The sequence below is a fragment of the Ischnura elegans genome, chromosome 1 (genome assembly GCF_921293095.1).
Source record: "Ischnura elegans chromosome 1, ioIscEleg1.1, whole genome shotgun sequence".
In the NCBI taxonomy this organism is placed as follows: Eukaryota; Metazoa; Arthropoda; class Insecta; order Odonata; family Coenagrionidae; genus Ischnura; species Ischnura elegans.
Window position 1 is genome coordinate 39,228,449 of NC_060246.1, and position 18,476 is coordinate 39,246,924.

An 18,476-nucleotide genomic window follows, 5' to 3' on the forward strand; every position below is an offset into this window, starting at 1 on the left:
TTTTTGTTCAACTTGACTTTCAAACTCAAATGAAGCTGGGTTTTCATGTAATTTGGTACCTTACTCTGTATTAAATATCTTAGAAATATTTGATGCCCTATTCAGACTTCAGTTCACTTAGAATGATTGCTCTGGGGCTGCTGAAAGACACGATTTTGTTTGGTCTGCAGAATATTAATCTTGCATGATTTGGAAATATTCCTTGTACATAGTAATAAGTAAGATACATAGTACGATCACCCATGAAGGTAGAATGATTAAATACAAGTTCTCATTGCTTTTATTCAATGCAATGAATACCAACATACTGTACACTCCCGATTATCCGGGCTAACGATTGGGAGAGGCGGCACAAATAATCGGAAAACACGGATAATCCTAACTTTCATTTTAATTTCTTGTAATAGGGTAGTTTCCTTCATCAAAGAAAACGATAGGCATTGATTGCGATTCGTTACCCACCATTAGTGTATTCATAATACACAAATTATTTGGTTTTTGAAATACCGGTTTAGACGAATGGCAAGGGTCAAATTTTATCCTCATTTGAAAAAGGCCAGATTGGCGCCCATGCGATTCCACTCCGCGTGACGTCACAGGGACCTAGTTTCTACACGAGAGGATAGGAGTTATACATCGTCTGAGATTACCAATGCATGCATGAGGCACAGAGCTCAGGGAAACATGTCTTAATAATCACTTATTAAAACTGGCTAAGGTCGGAAAGTTTTCTTCGTTTGATAAGGTATTAATAAACCTTTTTTAAGCCAAGCGCTACCATTCAGCAAGGTACTCAGCTATCCGCTAGCATCCTGCGTCCTATCAGCGCTCAGAGTCTCGATCAAGGTCACTTCACAAGGAGAGAGGGGGAACCAGAAATGCGTCGCATGGACTTTCCTACTTACGCGTCGCGTTTTTGCGCGCTTGAAATTTTTCACTTTTCATTTAATCGCGAAAAATAGATATCGTCATTTAAAAATCTAAATATAAATTAATATTATTCGCGCGCGAAATACGTACTCCAGGAGTAATAATTTTTCGATTTAGGCAATAAAAAAATAATAGGAAACCACCCTATTATCATCATATACATAAATCAATCACTCAATTATTATCTACGCACATTTTATGTTATTTTAGATTGCTTTCCAGAGTTATTAGCAGCTTTATTTATCGACTGTGATCTTTTTAGCGGCGATAAGGTGATTGCACTCATATTCTTACTGCTCCGTGTAGTACCTCGTTTCCGAAAACCGTGCATCCGTGGCACCGAGTTCATGGATTCAGAAACGCGGTTTGCACGAATACTTCAAAAGCACTACGTGACGTCCGAAACCACACCGTCAGACACCATAACGCGTCTCGCACAAGTTGCTCGGGATGCAGATTCGTGATCACTGAGTGCGATCGTGCACCGCGATGCTTGGAAAATAGGAACACAGTACTCCTCGGATGGAAACTGGTGCGAGATCACCCTATCACCCAGATGTGGTTATAGGAAACCAGGGCTTGAGGCAAACTGTCTACACAAGCAAGTGCCAGGCTCATTCTATCTCTGTTTCCACTTCCCTCGCTGCCTTCACTTATACTATTCCTTTCCTCTCCAGATTGACCTTCACTTGTCACAGTGTAAACATGCCTGAGTGCAACAAAATCTCCTGTTCCCTTGAGCCATATTCAACAGTATGCGAGTCCAGGGCAATAATTGCGTGTTTGTGATATGAAATATACTTATGTATAATGATCGTAGATAACATTGTTCATCATTTATGATTTGTTTACCATTCACGAATCTTTGAAAATTACTCTAGTTTTTTTCCAACCACTGATCGTCATCTGCAATGCTAGATCATATGTCCAAGTAGGTAAACTTGAAATATTCCTTGTCAGCAAGTAAATAAAATTATTACATTTTTTGATGGGAATTCCAATGGAAATAATAGGCCCAGTGCAGCCAATCATTAAAATGCAAAGAACCTGCTGCTTTTGTGTCCTATTTTATTTTTTTTACAAGGATCGCGGAAAACATCAAAGAAGTATGAACTCAAGCACTCATAATCCGCAACACGGATAAGCCACACCCGGATAATCGGAATTCTGCTGTACTTTACAGGAAAATAGGTATCTTATTTAATACAAAAAATGACAAAATAATTTTAAAATGCTTTTTACATTGAGCACTTACCATAATATCTGCATAGGATGTCAAGCCATGGGGACATCACAGATTTTCCACAGTAGTTCAAACAAACCAGGTACATTTCAGAATTTCCTTCTCGGCTGGTAGCAGGCTTCCATGCCACCAATGACTCAAAAGAAAATGCAAGCAGGTAAAGAAGACAAACATTTTCAGCCTCAAATACAGTAAAGGCTTTCAGAAGCAAATTTCCACCTGAAAAGAGGACAGAAATAAGATAATTGAGAAAAATGTATGCTTAATGTGAAAATAATGGTAATAATAAATCAAGCACTTGTATATAAAATGAACTACACAAAATTTACAGAAAAACCATAAGTGGCTGGAGCATAACATGGACTGAAGACATCACAAAAATTATTTCCATAAAAATTAAATATGTACAATTTACCATTAGATTTATGACAAGGGAAATCTAACAATAAATAGATAATAAAACATTGGATTAGGACAAAATAATCTGATTGATTGAATTGAAAAATAATCTAATTGATTCTCTTCAAATTCAAATCAACTACGCATATCCCATGCATATTGGAATGCATCTAAAATAACACAAAACTGGTTTTTAGTTCTCTTCTTTGAGCACAAGGATAAAATAGGTGGTGGGCAAAAATTAGGTTTCACATGGCATTAATATGCTGACCTTTATCAAGAATATGCAGAGCAGTCGTTGCCTCACATAAATGCAAAGTGCATACCAACCTCTCCTGTTCTCCAGGGTTGAATTGGCAATCAATGCTACCATCAGCTGTAACCTGTTTAACACAGAGGGCAATGAGTCTTCCATAAAAACAATAAATTATAGCATTAAAGTAGACTCTCATTAATACAAACAACGTTATAACAAGTTCTTGTTCTTACAAAGCAAATCTTTAGTCCCGACAAAAAGGCTAATCCAATCTATTGTGAAAGAAATGTTATACAGTGGAACCTCGTTAAAGCGAGTACGGGCTATAGCGAGACCCCCGCTATTACGAGAGATAGCCGATGTACCGTCAATTGACCCTATAATAGGCGTGTTAAAAAATTCGTTTTTACGAGACCCTTTCGGTGTTGGCTCTCGCCATAGCGAGGGTTTCACCGCCGGAAGACTTTCATCAAGACTCCTTAACCTCTGTAATTGCTAGCGATCTGTAAGAAATGAAGTTAATGGAGTGCTCGGTCTCAAATTTATGTGGTAAACTGTCGTTCGATAAATATAATGATGACGAAACAATGCTTTGCATGATTTTTATTCAGTGCGGCGCTTATAAATTGTTTGAATAGTTAGTCGTTATTTGAGTAAGGAAATTTAGTGATGCAAAAAAACATCGCCTTTCGTCTGGATTTATGCTTACGTTTATCGGATAGATGTTTATCTGTCGCCGCACCACTCCTGTTCCTGTATATCTGTTCGCAACAGGTATATTGGCTATTATTTGCTCCACCTCCGGTAAAGCGACAATTCGCTATAGCGAGTGTTTATTAGTGCACCGTGGGGTGTCGTTATATCGAGGTTTCACTGTAATGAGTTTAACATTAACAAGTTTAAGTACGGGAGATTGGAGAGACATGTAATTTTGGCCAGTTATGTTTTTTTGCGATGATTCCTGAAAGTAACGGTCTTACAAAATTCGTTATTACTAACCACTGGCTTTACGGTCCCATGAACTTTGTATTAACAAGCGTTTACTGTATAGGAATAGCTGAATATCATGCTGGTATAACTAAACCAGTGTTTGGACTTGCTGGTAGCAGATTTCTGAAAAGTGGGTTTTGAAAAGCTTGTACCACATTACAAGAAATGATTTAATTTAAATGGCGATTATGCATAAAAACAGCCTAAGAGTTTAAATTCAAAATTTATATGATAAAAATTATTATTTTCACTTTGTTTATTTTTAGGAATGGGATGTTCGAATAGTTGAATCACCAAATACCTCAAATAAAGAGCTTTTTACACTATTTGATATTGGATGACACAAAGTTATCAATTATTTATAAGGGATTGAACGAACTACGGCCGTTAAACAGTTGAAAGAAAATTAATTCCCCAAGGCCGTACCCTTTGATCCTGAATCAAATTTCTCTATTCAGCGCTTTGTATTTGAAATTCAAATATCAATTATATTTGAATTTGAAATACAAAGCACTGATTGTCCGTGATTCTAATTAAATCCATTGACAATGGTTGGGTATTGCATGAAGGTTTGCATATTTGGTGGATTCAATTCTTAAATAATATTTTTACGAAAAATTATCATAGAAAATAAGCATTACAATCTGTATAATCCTGATGATTCCATGAGGGCAACACTAAGAAGAACGCATGTATACCTTCAAATGCACGTGCGAAGGCTGTTCCTTTTCTGACTCCCTTTTGCACGATCAAATTCACATTTTAGATATTCTAATTTTAAAGTTACTGTCGATTTTATATTTAATTTTAGGTTTTCAAAGAATGCAGTAAAGCAATACTAATAATATAACCTTCAATATGCATATAAGTAGAAACAAAATCATTGAGGTGCTTAATGCGTGCCAGTTTGATGTAGTCATAGGTGACAGTTGCGTCAGAATTGGGAGCCGTATTGAAGTAAAGCGACATGCAAAGTGTTCAGCATTTTTTTATTTTAATTTTCAATTGTACTTCAAATTGGTGGAAAAATTCATATTCAGTAATGCAGTATTCACTGTTCGAGTGAGGTATTCGAAAATAAATTAAGTTTTCGCGTTCCATATTCGAATTTGAGAAAAATGCTATTCGACCCATCTATATTTATTTTATATTTCACAACGTCTGTTACTTGCTGGACAGCCCTTGCAATATAAATTTTACCTATGTTTTGAATAACAAGGACACTAAAGCATGCATATGATATATCCACCAAGGAGGGAATTTAAATGCAATAAAAAATGTTCAACTTGTACAGTAATTATATGCCTGCATCCGTTATCTATCATACATTTCACCATATACCAAATGGAGCCCATTAGTTAGAGGAAAAGTAATCACAAAATTTTGTCAGTGATCACTTAAATCATGAATTTAAATTAAACACAACTCAAAAGAGAGAAAATTTCATAGAGGAAAAATAACTTGCCTCCAATAGGATTAGAATTAGTAACTCCCGGTTGCCACAATTACAGTTATTAATAACACATCAAGCCAAATAGGGATCTTAAATCTAGATCTAAATTATATGGCCTAGCTTTCAAAACAACACATTTCAATGACTTATGGTAAAGACATCATTTACAAGACTTTCACACACAAAACAGTCATTAATATGGCTTCAAAAGAAGACAACAAATAACTTACCAACATCAAAGTTCCTTTGCCACTAAGACCCCTTTTCCTAGTTTCACTTAGAACATGCTGCATATTTGATTTAATTTGAATGTCTCCAGTATGATCAATACCATATGTCCAATGTTTCTCCGTAGGTATAATGAATCTATCATCAAATATTGTCATTGTAGGATCATTGCCCTCGTAATGAGGATTTAATGTAGTGGCCATCCAGTTCCACTGAAATCAAAAAATAAATATAAATCAATATTATTCAAATAAACAATGTCTTTAAGAAAATAAAGATTAAAATAAAGAATTAATTGGAATATGTCGCTTTGTAATTTTAAAACCATAAGTGTCAAAAATAACGTAAATTTCATCAATCAGGCAAATATATAATTTATGGTCTGAAGAAAACCTGGAAAATAACTTGTTAATGTTGAAAAAAGGTTAATTTTTAATAAAGAAATTAGAAACTCATAATAAGACCAATCTGAATTTCTAAAAGATCTATCATAATTACAGTTTACCGATATGGAATAAAAAGCTATTCTTTCAAAAGGTATCAAAACATATACACCTTGCATATCTTCAATTTTTTCCACCTTTGCACATTTCCCTGCTCTCTTCTTGCACCTACATACATGAGAAGCTGTAGGTCTAGCTCTCATAAATACTTCTGTTGATGTCTGCATCCTTCTCTACAGCATTTTCTTTCTGGCAGCATTTCTCTTTTCAATAGCCATTCTCCCTGTTCAAAGGCTTTATTTAGGTTTCATAGCAATAGATATTTACTGGGTGAGGAGATAAGCCTCACACCAAACCCACAATATGGAGGATTTTGGGGTGTTCTTTCCTCAGGCAGATTGCTTTACCTGCGGCTAAAGAGTCCTGACTACCTCCCCAGTTCATTGCCTGGCCCACCATCTTTCAGCTCTGCCAATTGATATTTGTCACAGACCCTTACGAACAATTTCCTTCGGCCCCTTGCTAGTACTGGTGATTTGAACAATTTCACCTACTACATCATCAAATCAATTCTTCAAAGCATTCACCATTTTGATAACTTTTCAGTGATTACAAATATTATTGCTTCATTACTTGCATAAAAGTAAATGCGATGTTAACAACAGATTCACCACTTGCCAAATTATATGTATGTATCACCATATTAAAAGAAGGATTTGAAACAGTTAAGACAAGTATAAGCAAAAGTAGAAGGTAAAGTAAATCTAAAAAAATTGGAGTTGCTTTATTTGCTCATGCAAACTCAGTGAAGTAGTGATAAACGAAATATGAACATTTATGTTTTCAGAAGACCTAAAATAATCTTTAACTTTTATTTAAAAAAATTAAACATAGAAGAAGTATTTTCAACATGAATTAAAATAAAAACAAATTTAAATTCAATGTTTACGCACAAAATGAATCTTTCAAGACTAGGCTTCTAAAATTAGAAAAAAATTTGAGATTTTCATTCAAGGTGAATTTCATGGAATTTTGGATAAGATCATCTGTCAATAGTATGTATACAAGCAGTACAAAAGGACTATATGATAGAATACAGATGGTAGCCAAAGTCACATTATCTCCTGAAAAACAAAGCCTGCATTTGACAAAAGATGACAGATTTTTTTTTCTTTACCTACCTTGATACGGACATCAAAGATATGATTCAAATATAAGAAATTGGGAAAACCTTACCTAAAGAAAATATGGAATTGATATTTTAAAGGTGATACCATTTTAATGCATATTCAAAAACATCAAAAATCAAAGCAATACAAGGTCAATCAGTGAACAAAAAATAAGAAAAACCTGCATATATAATTCTCAGAAGCTTTATAATGCTTTTAAGGAAACAAAAATGGGCTTAGGAAAGCTAGATTTAATTAGGTACATTTCATTTATTCAAATATTCTAATTCAGATTAAACATGCACAGCAATAACTGGGAACAGATTGGGTCTATTCAGAAAGAATTACACTTAGAGTACTCTGACAGCAGTAGCAGAATTTCCTACTGAATGTGGTTATTATGTAACAGCTCAACGGAAATACTGTCATTTTATGAGAGGACTTTTTTGAATACTAACATGCCGGGGCACTCATTGCTGAACAGAGGGAGTTCAAATAGTCTTTAGGCGTAAAGTTGCAAGAATATCTAGACTGTTAATTTCCAATGTTGCAATGCACTTAACTATTCCATTCAGGGAGCCTAAGAATATTCAACATTGTAGCCAGTTCCAATGCTCAAAGAGCTGTGGTGGAGTAAGGGAGAGAGAGGGGAATCAGCATTTTCTCTAAACCACGATAGAGACACTAGCCACTTCTGGGCAAAGAATTCAGCGTTAAATGGAAGTCTCTGTTTTACAGGATTTCAATGTGTCATTTGCTTAAGTTTCCACTATTTTCTGGAGAATATACCACAGGGTTAACACACAAAATACATAATGCCATTTTCGAATGAATGTCTCCAAAGGCCACACTACAAACCTATCATGACTAAGGGGCAGTCTCTATCTATAAGACTGCATCTAGATATTGGATAAAAGATTATCAATTACATATAAAAAAGACAAAATTTAGGCATAAAGCAAATGATTTCATGGAGATCAGGAAAAAAGAAATTTTCTCTACTCACTTTTATCCAAGGAAACTTTGAGACTAACTGATGATTCAGGGCAGCAACGAATGCTCCAGGGGCTTCACACAAGTGCACTGAGTTTAACTCTTTTGATTCCATGGACTGAGCAGGAATGAGTTCAAAGCTGTTCACTGTTTCAAAGAATTTGCACCAGGCCTGAGACAGTAATTAAAACAGAAAAAAATATATAAATGTACATAAGCCATTACAAAAAATATACTCATCAATTTTGTTGAGTATATTTGTACTGCAGAATGAATAATTGCCAATTACATACACCAACTCACATAAATATAAATAATTATGCAAAACCACTTCAGCTAAACATTTAGCAATTTCATCACTTCATATCTGTGTCAAAATTTACCTTGAATGATCTTCTTAAGGCTGCAATTGCATACCTCCACATGCAGTGGATACATTAAAGGATGTTGCACTCGTACAAGCCCCTGACAACCACACAAGGATGTGCTGCCCAGCCAAGGGTTTGAAAATCTACACTTTCACACGTCTTTGCTCACCACATAGCCATCAGTACGCCAAATTCTCATGAAGTGCGGGTTCCAGTTAAGTGAGTTTGTCAATTATTTATTCAGTAGATTTTAAATAACGAAATAAAATGGATATTTAAGATATGCTGAATATAGCTGGATATTATTTATTCCAATAAAGCAAGTGGTCCTAATGTCGGCATAAATATCTCAGGCACAAATAAGTTAATTTACAGATGAATTCATTGCCTAATGTTAAATAATTAAGAGGGAATATTATTACCAGACAGACTTCCTTTCTTCCTACATGCTATGATCCACCTATGACCTAAATTTGGATGGTGCAGCAATATATAGGCCACTTATGAACCTCTACTGCAACTTTAATAATCAAAGTAAAATTGATATCGATTATAAGTAATTTGACAGAAAACTTCATGTAAAATAGGCCAACGTAAATAATATGCTGATGTATATTTGTATGTGAATATACGCAATATGCAATGAAATTAGGAGCAACTAATGACCAGAAGCCACAACGTAGCATTAATAGAACAATGCTGAAATATGCTTGACCTTATAAAATAAAATCCCATAAGATAAAAAATCACACTATTTGTTTAAAATATGTTAAAAATTAAGGCCTGTGTGTACATCAGATGGCTTTTCAAGTTTTGCTATTCAACTTAAGGTTGGAAGGCGATATTTGGTGGAACTTGTTCGCAGGAAACATAATGAAATACACTTTTGTATGTTTCACAAGAGTTTTTAATACCGACCCAGGTTTCGGCAGTACACACTGTCATACCTTGATAATGACAGAGTGTACTGCCGAAACCTGGGTCGGTATTAAAAACTCTTGTGGAACATACAAAAGTGTATTTCATTATGTTTTGCTATTCAACTCTGTATGTATAATATCTTACTGTGGGCAACACTAAAAAAAACATCCCCTTGATGCCTGTCAGAACCAGCACATTCTTGAGGTCAATTTTTGGATACTTGACTTGCCACCTATCCTTGGATCATTGCATCCTAGCTAATTTGGACACAGCTCATGACTTCTCATCAGAACCTCCACTATGGCAACTTGACCTTGACCAGCGGCATAGCCACAGGTAGGGAGAGATGAATGAAAAAGAATTGAATAAAAAGAGATGAAGATGAAACAAGGAAGTTTGAGCCATGGTGGGTAAGAAACTGTTGAAGGAGATAGGAGGAAGCAGAGGGTGTCAATGAGGCATGCTCTAGGAAAAACTCAAGGCATGGGGTGCATAAGACATTTTGAGCTACCCGTACATTTATCGTGATGAAAAATAATCAAGTTACATGGAACATTTAAGATAGTTTTATTCAAACTAATTACTAATAATATTCATATAAAAGACAATGCTATCTTATGATATACAAAAGTTACAATTATGGTTCTGCAATTTTCGCCAATACAGGCAGTACCTCAAGGGGGTGGCACGTGAACCCCATATGTATCCGCCAATCAGGAGTGCAGCTAAGAATTAATCCTGGGGGGAGTTTAGGTGCGACTAATACCGGGGAGAGTGGGGGTATGGTATACCCACCGGGATATGCGGTAGGTGAGAGATTAATAACTTGCGGAATTTTAAGATAGATGGTTCAAAATGGTGAGTTTTTAATGAAACCCCTATTACCAGGAAGAATATAGGATATGAGAGAAAAGAGGGTAAAGATAGGGAAGATAAAAAAGAGTTCATGAATATAGCATAGAGTAATACTGAGCTGAGGAGAAAATTTATTGGGGAACGGGTGGTAGGCTATGATGATTTTTTCCAAGCAAACTGGAAGAATACCTATAATGTTCCTCAATCCATTTTGAACTAAATCTAAAGACTTTAGTAGAGGCAGGGTTTAGCCCTCTTTGGATAACATAGAGGTCACAGTTTGAGAGCTGTGACACAACTCACTATTGGAACTACTTAATATTTACAATTTCTGTCATTCACTGTGTAACAAACAGGAAACACTTAAGATAAGAGGCCTGGACAGGAGGGCCATTACACCCACCCTTTTTACAATGCATTTAATTCTTGTATGTACCTGAGTAAGTAATTCTGGATCCACAATCTCTCGCAGCTTCCACAGTATTCCACCAGCAGGATTCATCGCAGTGGTATGTTTATGCCATTTCTCTAGAGGGAAATCATTTAACTTGCTCTTCACTTCATTAAGTCTTTCTTTGAATGCCATTAGCTCAGGAATCTATAATGTAAACAACCTGCTTCAAACACCCACATTTCACACCATCTTGTCATCATCCTTAAAACATCTCAAGGTTATAGTGTGCTAATAGTTTATAAGCCGTTTCATTTAAAAGTCTAATTTTTCTCTGAATGTTTAGTTCCCATGATCACCACAATAAACGAAGTCCAGAGACCTTATGTCATCAAAAATTAATGTTAAAATTATGACGAGTAAAATAATTCCAACAAATTATGAATGATATGAATCAATCGCCATCTTAAAAAATACGGAACAGTTTCCAGAAATGCTTATTACACATTATAAGAGTCACCCATTTATATTGTTTTTATTCTGGTTTTCATTGATGCCAGAGGTGATTGATAAGTTTCATAATGAAAATGATACTGCAATGATAATAATGGTCTATTAAGACTATGGTAGAATTAAAAAAACGGGGAAACGAATACATTTGAGAGATATAACCTTAACAAAAAGTAATGATGGATTACCTAAACGACATTAATCGTCCCCTAAAAGCCCCTTTCACATAGTACGATAAAATTGTTACTGCGAGCATATATACCGTTATCGATGTAAACAAGTCCACATATGATGACCCCGGCCCATTTATTGTAAACAAACTCGAGAAATAATTTTTTGGACTTACCACCCATCGAGGATCTTTAAACATGGTGTTAGGGTCAGGCATAATCCATTCATCGCGGGGGCGTTTGAAGAAGAACTTCTTCTCGAATTGAAACATCACTTCCATTTCCTGCGGCGTCATTTTTAAGGTCTATCACCAAAGACTGGAGAAAATCGGTAACTCAATCGGTGGCAAAATAATTATTCTTCATTAGGTCTATTCGACCGGTGTTATCAATGCACAACATACATGATTATAAAACCGTCATTACGAATGCCAAATTAACATCACTACGATTGCTATCAGGTCCATATCATTGCACGTCCCACATCCATAACTTTGTGGTTGCAAACCAAAAATTAACATATTAACTGTTTGTAAACAAATCATTCATAACCAAATACACCGCAATCCACATCCACCACTCACAAACAGATGACGGCCACTCCTTCGTCACATGTTTTTTTTACGTTAAGTTGGTCCAGCGCGAACGTCTCAAAATTTTACCCAGCCCAAACTAATCCGCACTCTAATTGGTTCCCGGAGTAGGATAAGAGGGAGCACAAGATTTGAGCGTGTGACTTAAGACGCTCAGTTAGTATCAAATGAGTCCGTAAAAATAATAAGGGATGACTTCCCATCAATATGAAAATAGAAACACTGTAATGGCCATGTTCACGGTGCAGTAGTGGGATTCCAGTGCCATAACTCCAATGATAACAGCAAAATCCTACCCAAACTAAATATTCCCCCTTCCCCTTAATTACCCAATACAAGGCCTCTAGCATGTCCAACTACCAGCGTCAACTACAGTAAACTCAGCGTTTATAGTTAAATTCATCATTTTAAACATCAGCAACAATGTTTTTTTATTGGGTAAAAATCTTTCGCTCTCCCCCAAAATTTTTGCGAAACTTACGCCATATACTTTAACTATGGGCTACTACCAACTATGACTACTACTGATGGACTCCCAAGATCACTATGTAGCCCCCGAGGTAAAAACACGCGGATTAAGAGCGGGGCGGGAGGGGTTGCGCCCGTCACCCCATCTGGAAAACTTTAAAAGATGGTACTCTGTGAGGCGGCTCTCCAATGCTATTTTTAATTCACCCGCTTCATAAACATGTTTATAAATAACGGGTAAGCGGATGAGTTTTGCGCTTCTCCAGGATTCTCTGTATCTTTTTCTCCCCTTCCTCCCCCCCCCCCCGTTTCTCCTCCTACTAGCCCACTGCATACTCCTCACATCCCCCAACTCCCTAGCACACCGCGACACCGCCATGATCTACCCGCCCTCTTGCAATACTGCGCTCCTGGAAAAGAAAATTCTAGCCCACCGTCTCTTTTCTTGCTGCTGTTTCATCTATTTCTTCAGAACCACGGCTTTTGGTGAAATTTTTTTCTTTGTCATCCTCATTTCCGGAAAAATAAACTTGACCAATATGCAGACATCTCGTATATTCCGGAGCCTACTGATAGCCGGTACTATTATGTGAATAGTAAATAAAGTGCAAGGTTGGAAACTGTTCCTTCTGACCGTGAGCCAGTGGGGACAATACGGAAGTATGTAGACAGCCAAATACAGGCAGATGAAGAAATTTTAGTGCTGCCTCTTTGGAGAGGCAATGGGGTAGTTTCCTTCATCAAAGAAAACGAAAAGCATTGATTGCAATTCATTACCCACCATTAGTATATTCATTATATACAAATTATTTGGTTTTAGAGATCCCAGTTTAGACGAATGTTAAATGGTCAGTTTTAACCTCATTTGAAAAAGGCCAGATTGGCGCCCATGCGATTCCACTCCACGTGACGTCACAGGGACCTAGTTTCTATACGAGTAGATTGGAGTTTTACATGGTCTGAGATTACCAATGCATGCATGAGGCACAGAGCTAAGGGAAAAATCAGAAACATCTCTTAATAATCACCTATTAAAACTGCCTATGGTCGGAAAGTTTCCTTCGTTCGATAGGGTACTAATAATCCTTATTTAAGCTAAGCGCTACCTGCTAGTTGGGTACTCTGCTACCAACTAGCAGCCTGCATCGTAGCGGCGCTCATAGCCTCGCAACAAGGTGTCCTCACATGGCGGTAGCCGGAACCAAAATGACGTCACACGGGCTTTTCCCAGCATTCATACCGTCGCGTTTTTGCGCGCTTGAAAATTTTTACTTTTCATTTAATCGCGAAAAAATAGATATACTTAGTCATTTAAAAATCAAAAAGCGTGAAATACATACTCCAGGAATAATAATCTTTCGATTTAGGCAAATAAAAAAGAAATAGGTAACCACCCTATTGATGCAAAAATGCTATTCAATCAGTGGTTTCGTTCGGTGATGGTAGAGCTCACACCAGACGTAGTCTCAGGTGCATGAAATTCCCACGGAAAGGGTGGGAGGGCCAGTTCCTAGGTTACCTCAAAATTCGACGATTTTGTTTAGGAGCGACCCTAGGGATCTTCACCAGGGATCAGTGGCGGATGCATATGGGGGCGCACGCCCCCCCCCCCCCACCTCGAAGGGCCGGGGCTTCATTGCCGAAAGTTGCAGAACCACAATTTTAGCATTTTTATATCATAAGATGGCATTGACTTATATGTGTGTATGATCAGTTTGAATAAAACTTTCTATAACTTTGCATGTAACTTGATTACTTTTCATTACAATGAAAGTAAAGCTAGCTCAAAATATCTTTTGCGCCACCCCTTGAGAGTTTTCTGAATCCGCTTCTGCCAGGGATTTGAACTCGGGACACTCGAGCGGAAATCAAGCGCTCTAACCACTAGTGTAACATGCTCCCCATGCTTCGTTTAACAACCTTTGGATTAGTTTTCCGCAGCCCTCCCTTTCATTGCAATCCTTCCAATTCCCAATGATTCCTCTTCTTCATGCCATTCTTGAACTAATGCAAGTACTTTTCTCTTCCCTAGGCCTTGCGGAGGATATTGTATTTCTATTTTCTGCAATGACTAATGTTGAGCAGGCTTAAGATCTTTATGAAGGACTTAGAGATGTTTTTTAATACTGATTCAAGAGTCTGAAATTATTTCAGTTTGTAAATTATATATACTAATCCAAAGGATGTTAAACGAAGCATGGGGAGCATGTTACACTAGTGGTTAGAGCGCTTGATTTCCGCTCGAGTTTCCCGAGTTCAGTTTGTAAATATTTTAATTATATGGATTTAATGTAATCCCCAATAATAATAAACAGCCACTACAATAACCGGAACCCCATCCTTACTTTTTACCCACAGTTGGTAAATGTTATCAATCCAAGAAAAGGTTGATACAAGAGAATTATCAAAGAAATCGACAACAACGTTACATCAACAACGCTATGCTTCGTTGTTTTCTGACCATTGTAAACATTTTGATGACCTCGTTACGGAAATTCCTTTCCTAGGAGGATATAACCGATTGACTTGTTTTTCTCAGGTTACGTAACGGAATCTCATTTGATGTCTCGAAATCATTCTTGCTCTTGGCAAAAAATAAACCAACATGAAATTCTTTTCCTTCTTTTCTCAAGATGAACTCCACGTTGATAAACCAGCGACCTCTGGATAAACCCGAATAACCGATAAAGGATTAAATCGATCATATACTGTATACACGTTTAGCAAACATTCTAATCACGCGGCTTTCCCATGATTTGACGAGCGGCCATTCGACCAATTTTGACTACAAGACGGATGTTCCGTCGCAGTGCCATTGGCGAATCAATTTTTTATTATTTCGTTAGAGTAATCTAAAGAACATAATGAAACAGAGGCGTCGAAACTCTCATACGTCAAAGGGGAACTGCCTTGAAAAAGGCCCTGCTCCTAAGAAGCCTCGAAGGCCTCAAATAGACTTTTTTAAGTAGAAAAATTGAATGGTTATGCATATTTTTCCCTTCATCGTATGAGGGAAAATCATTTGAGCAAATTTTAATTGTTTTTTCTTTCTTTGAACTGTATATATCCACAAAGTTTCCGTTTTAATGCGATTCCATTAGGATTTTCCGAAATCACTCTTCTTCAGGAAAATGAATGGGTCGAGGAAGATTGTTTTCAAATTTCTAATTGTTCGGCACCGTCATTGATTTCAAGCTCACAAGTCGGGTTCAACGTGGAGTTTACTTCATCGCGTAGTAAATGTTCGTTCTACAGAATTATTGGCAGGGAATTAGAAATTCTATAAAATATCTCCATGGAGACTCACGCTGACGCCTAACTCGTTGCAACGTGTCCATTATATCCTTAGCATTGTGCCACGTCTACGACAGATCGACATGCCTAAAGCGGTCGGCTTCATCTCATGGTGCGTGTACATCAAAAAGCTTCCCTACTTTCTTATTAAAGACGTCGCCCAGAGGCGACTTAAATGGCCCAAGGTGTTATGGGACGAAAACATTTGGCAAGCACCTAGGGAATTTAGTGCTTACCAACAAACCTTCGACGTGTATTCGGACGCAACTCCCTTTCAGGTTGCGTGAGTCATCCCGTGTTTAGATATAACAGAAATTTGGGCCTTACCGGACACTCGAAGCAGAGGCCTGGGCCGCCCTCATGGCGGCTATTCATGCCATCAAAGTTTTGCCAAAATTTTCAAACATAAATGTATACTGTGATAATATGTCTGTTATTCATTCCTTTGATAAAGGCAGAGGCCTTCTGTTTTATGTATCAGAAATTGTAACCTTGTTCTTACGCATAATAAAGGATGTGTCACGTGTGGTGACCAGGCGGTATGTTCCCTCCGCCGATAATCCGGCCGACCGTCCTTCCCGGACCGTCCTGCCTCCCTATGCCTGCTCGGCCGCCTATTCCTCGGCGGACGGGTGGGTATATAGGCAGGATGACGCCTGGTTAGGACAGTTGGTCGAATTTCATGAGTGAGGGAGGATCCCGCCAGATCTGCAGTTCTCAGAATTTTACGCGCATAAGTGGCTGACGAATAAAACGTTTACACGCAACTCAAATTTTCTCAGCTCGATCCCATCCAGTGATTTTAAAACATTAGAGAAATAAACGTGATTTAATCTGCAGCTTGTGTTAAATCGATGCCAATCGATGCCACAATCGTTGCCACGAAAAACAGATTGAAACTATTACATTCATCCTATATATCATGGCTCTCTTGCAACTATAGAATGCAAAAACACTACTCTTGCACACCGCAGTTTATGAGAGATCGGTGTAGCCTAGTTCACCCAAAATTACAGCAGTGGGAAATTAGAACGTAAATGTTCATTTTCCTAGCCAAATTTATAACCGCATACGTTTCTTCGTCAAATGTAAGATAAGGACTGACGAATTTGTCTCTGCTCGCATCACGAGGATATATACTGATTATTTATTCGAGTGTTACGGTTATGAAGACTTTTGAAGGTGTAAGTATTTATTAAATCAATCATTCATGCTGAGTAAACTCCTTGCACTTTCTCGAAATGATTATTTAACTGCTGTCTTCACAACTTTTTATGAAACTATGGTGTCGAAGACAAGTATTCACACATTTTTTGCCACTGATTTATAATTAAGTTTATCCAAAAGAGGATCTTGCAGAAGTAATTTGCAATAAAAGCATTATAAAAAACTAATTAAGTGGGAAAATGGGAAACCTACTTCCGTTGAAGCCGATGAGAAAAAATCATACATTTGCGGACGTAAAATTTTGTTTCGGCCATTAATCAATCGGATCTGATGACTATAGTCAAAACATCAATATACACAATCAACAAAAGTTTATCACAAACAATGAGGGAGATTAATCTCCGGATCTTAACGCCGATAACCTCTCGCGCAAATCCTAAATGATAAGGCATGGAGGTTATAGGACTGGGTGTTGCGAAAATAATGTTTGAGATGGGAAAATCCTTCGGCAATGATAAATAATCTCTTTAGAGGATACTTAGGTTTAATCGGATTAACTTATTTTAATTTAATTAATTAATTACTTTATTTTTTTATTAACTTTGAGTATACATAAAATTGTAGGTTATAAAAAGAAAACACGTAAGAAAGGTGCTTAGTACATTTTCAGCCATGAATCAGAAAGGATTCTCCATCTGCCTCGCGGCAGTGCTGTGCATTCTCGGTATCCACACTGCATTGGCAGACATCCCTCTAGTATGTCTCTATGAAGACGTCGTAGGTAAATGGGAACTGCACGAAGGACCTCGAGATGGAAGCAATGACATCGCCTGTGATAGCTCATGTAAGTAATCACTTTGAATTTTAAGTTAGAGAAATTGGTCCGCGGTAATACGACAATGCCATCATAATCACACAATTTATTTCCTACCACTCCGTGAAGAATATCTGGAAATCATATTTTATCAAGGTATATTGAAAAATGACCGTATCTGAATAATGGAAATAAAGAGGAAAACTTTCACAGGCTGAAGCACTAGACGACCATAAAAACTCTCTGAATTTCGAAGGACTCAATTTTTTGTCATACACGGAATATTTCCACGAAAAATTAGTCCGCAGGTTGAATGGGTCGAAAATCAAATTGCAACAGTTGCAACGGTAACCAATTCAATAGTACTGTTGCCATATAACTGGCCCCGTTCAGTCCAAAGTCCATATTTTTTCAATGAAATATATAGCATACCATATTAAAATATGTGGTAAATAAACCTCTCATGATTGTTTCCACAGGAATATATCATAGCCTTACGCTTCAATTTTTGGCCATCCTTTTTATTTTGCGAGCAATCGATAAGATATGTCTCCAGGAATAAAATTTAGAGAATGGATTTGATACGAGTATTTAACAAGTAGAAACATGATCGAGTTATGGTTATTTATAAAAAATAAAATAAAATGATTCCTTTCGCAGAAAGTATTGCACGATTTATAAGGGAAAATCTTACCAAAGGTGCGAAAAGAGTCCTTTATCAGTCCAATAATTCCACATTACTTTCATATGATATCGTATCAGACTTTTCTTAAAAATTGATCTCTGAAGATGAGAATGCATATTGACAGAAGTTGTTTCAC

The 18,476-nt window shown here is 37.0% G+C and overlaps 2 protein-coding genes across 2 annotated transcripts in view; one reads left to right on the forward strand and one right to left on the reverse strand.

The window, feature by feature from the left end:
- LOC124159108 (cap-specific mRNA (nucleoside-2'-O-)-methyltransferase 2) overlaps positions 1 to 12,073 on the reverse strand; it is a 45,850-nt gene extending 33,777 nt beyond the window's left edge. Inside the window, exons 1-7 of the mRNA XM_046534663.1 lie at positions 11,724 to 12,073; positions 11,496 to 11,637; positions 10,685 to 10,846; positions 8,118 to 8,276; positions 5,502 to 5,711; positions 2,844 to 2,955; positions 2,186 to 2,392 (exon numbers count right to left, since the gene is read on the reverse strand). Of these exons, the coding sequence (XP_046390619.1) occupies positions 2,186 to 2,392; positions 2,844 to 2,955; positions 5,502 to 5,711; positions 8,118 to 8,276; positions 10,685 to 10,846; positions 11,496 to 11,615 (970 nt within the window). The 5' untranslated portion in view covers positions 11,616 to 11,637; positions 11,724 to 12,073. The remainder of the gene's footprint in view (positions 1 to 2,185; positions 2,393 to 2,843; positions 2,956 to 5,501; positions 5,712 to 8,117; positions 8,277 to 10,684; positions 10,847 to 11,495; positions 11,638 to 11,723) is intronic.
- LOC124159114 (dipeptidyl peptidase 1-like) overlaps positions 1 to 18,476 on the forward strand; it is a 48,931-nt gene that overhangs the window by 23,459 nt on the left and 6,996 nt on the right. The window contains exon 2 of the mRNA XM_046534677.1: positions 17,466 to 17,685. Within this exon, the coding sequence (XP_046390633.1) occupies positions 17,514 to 17,685 (172 nt within the window). The 5' untranslated portion in view covers positions 17,466 to 17,513. The remainder of the gene's footprint in view (positions 1 to 17,465; positions 17,686 to 18,476) is intronic.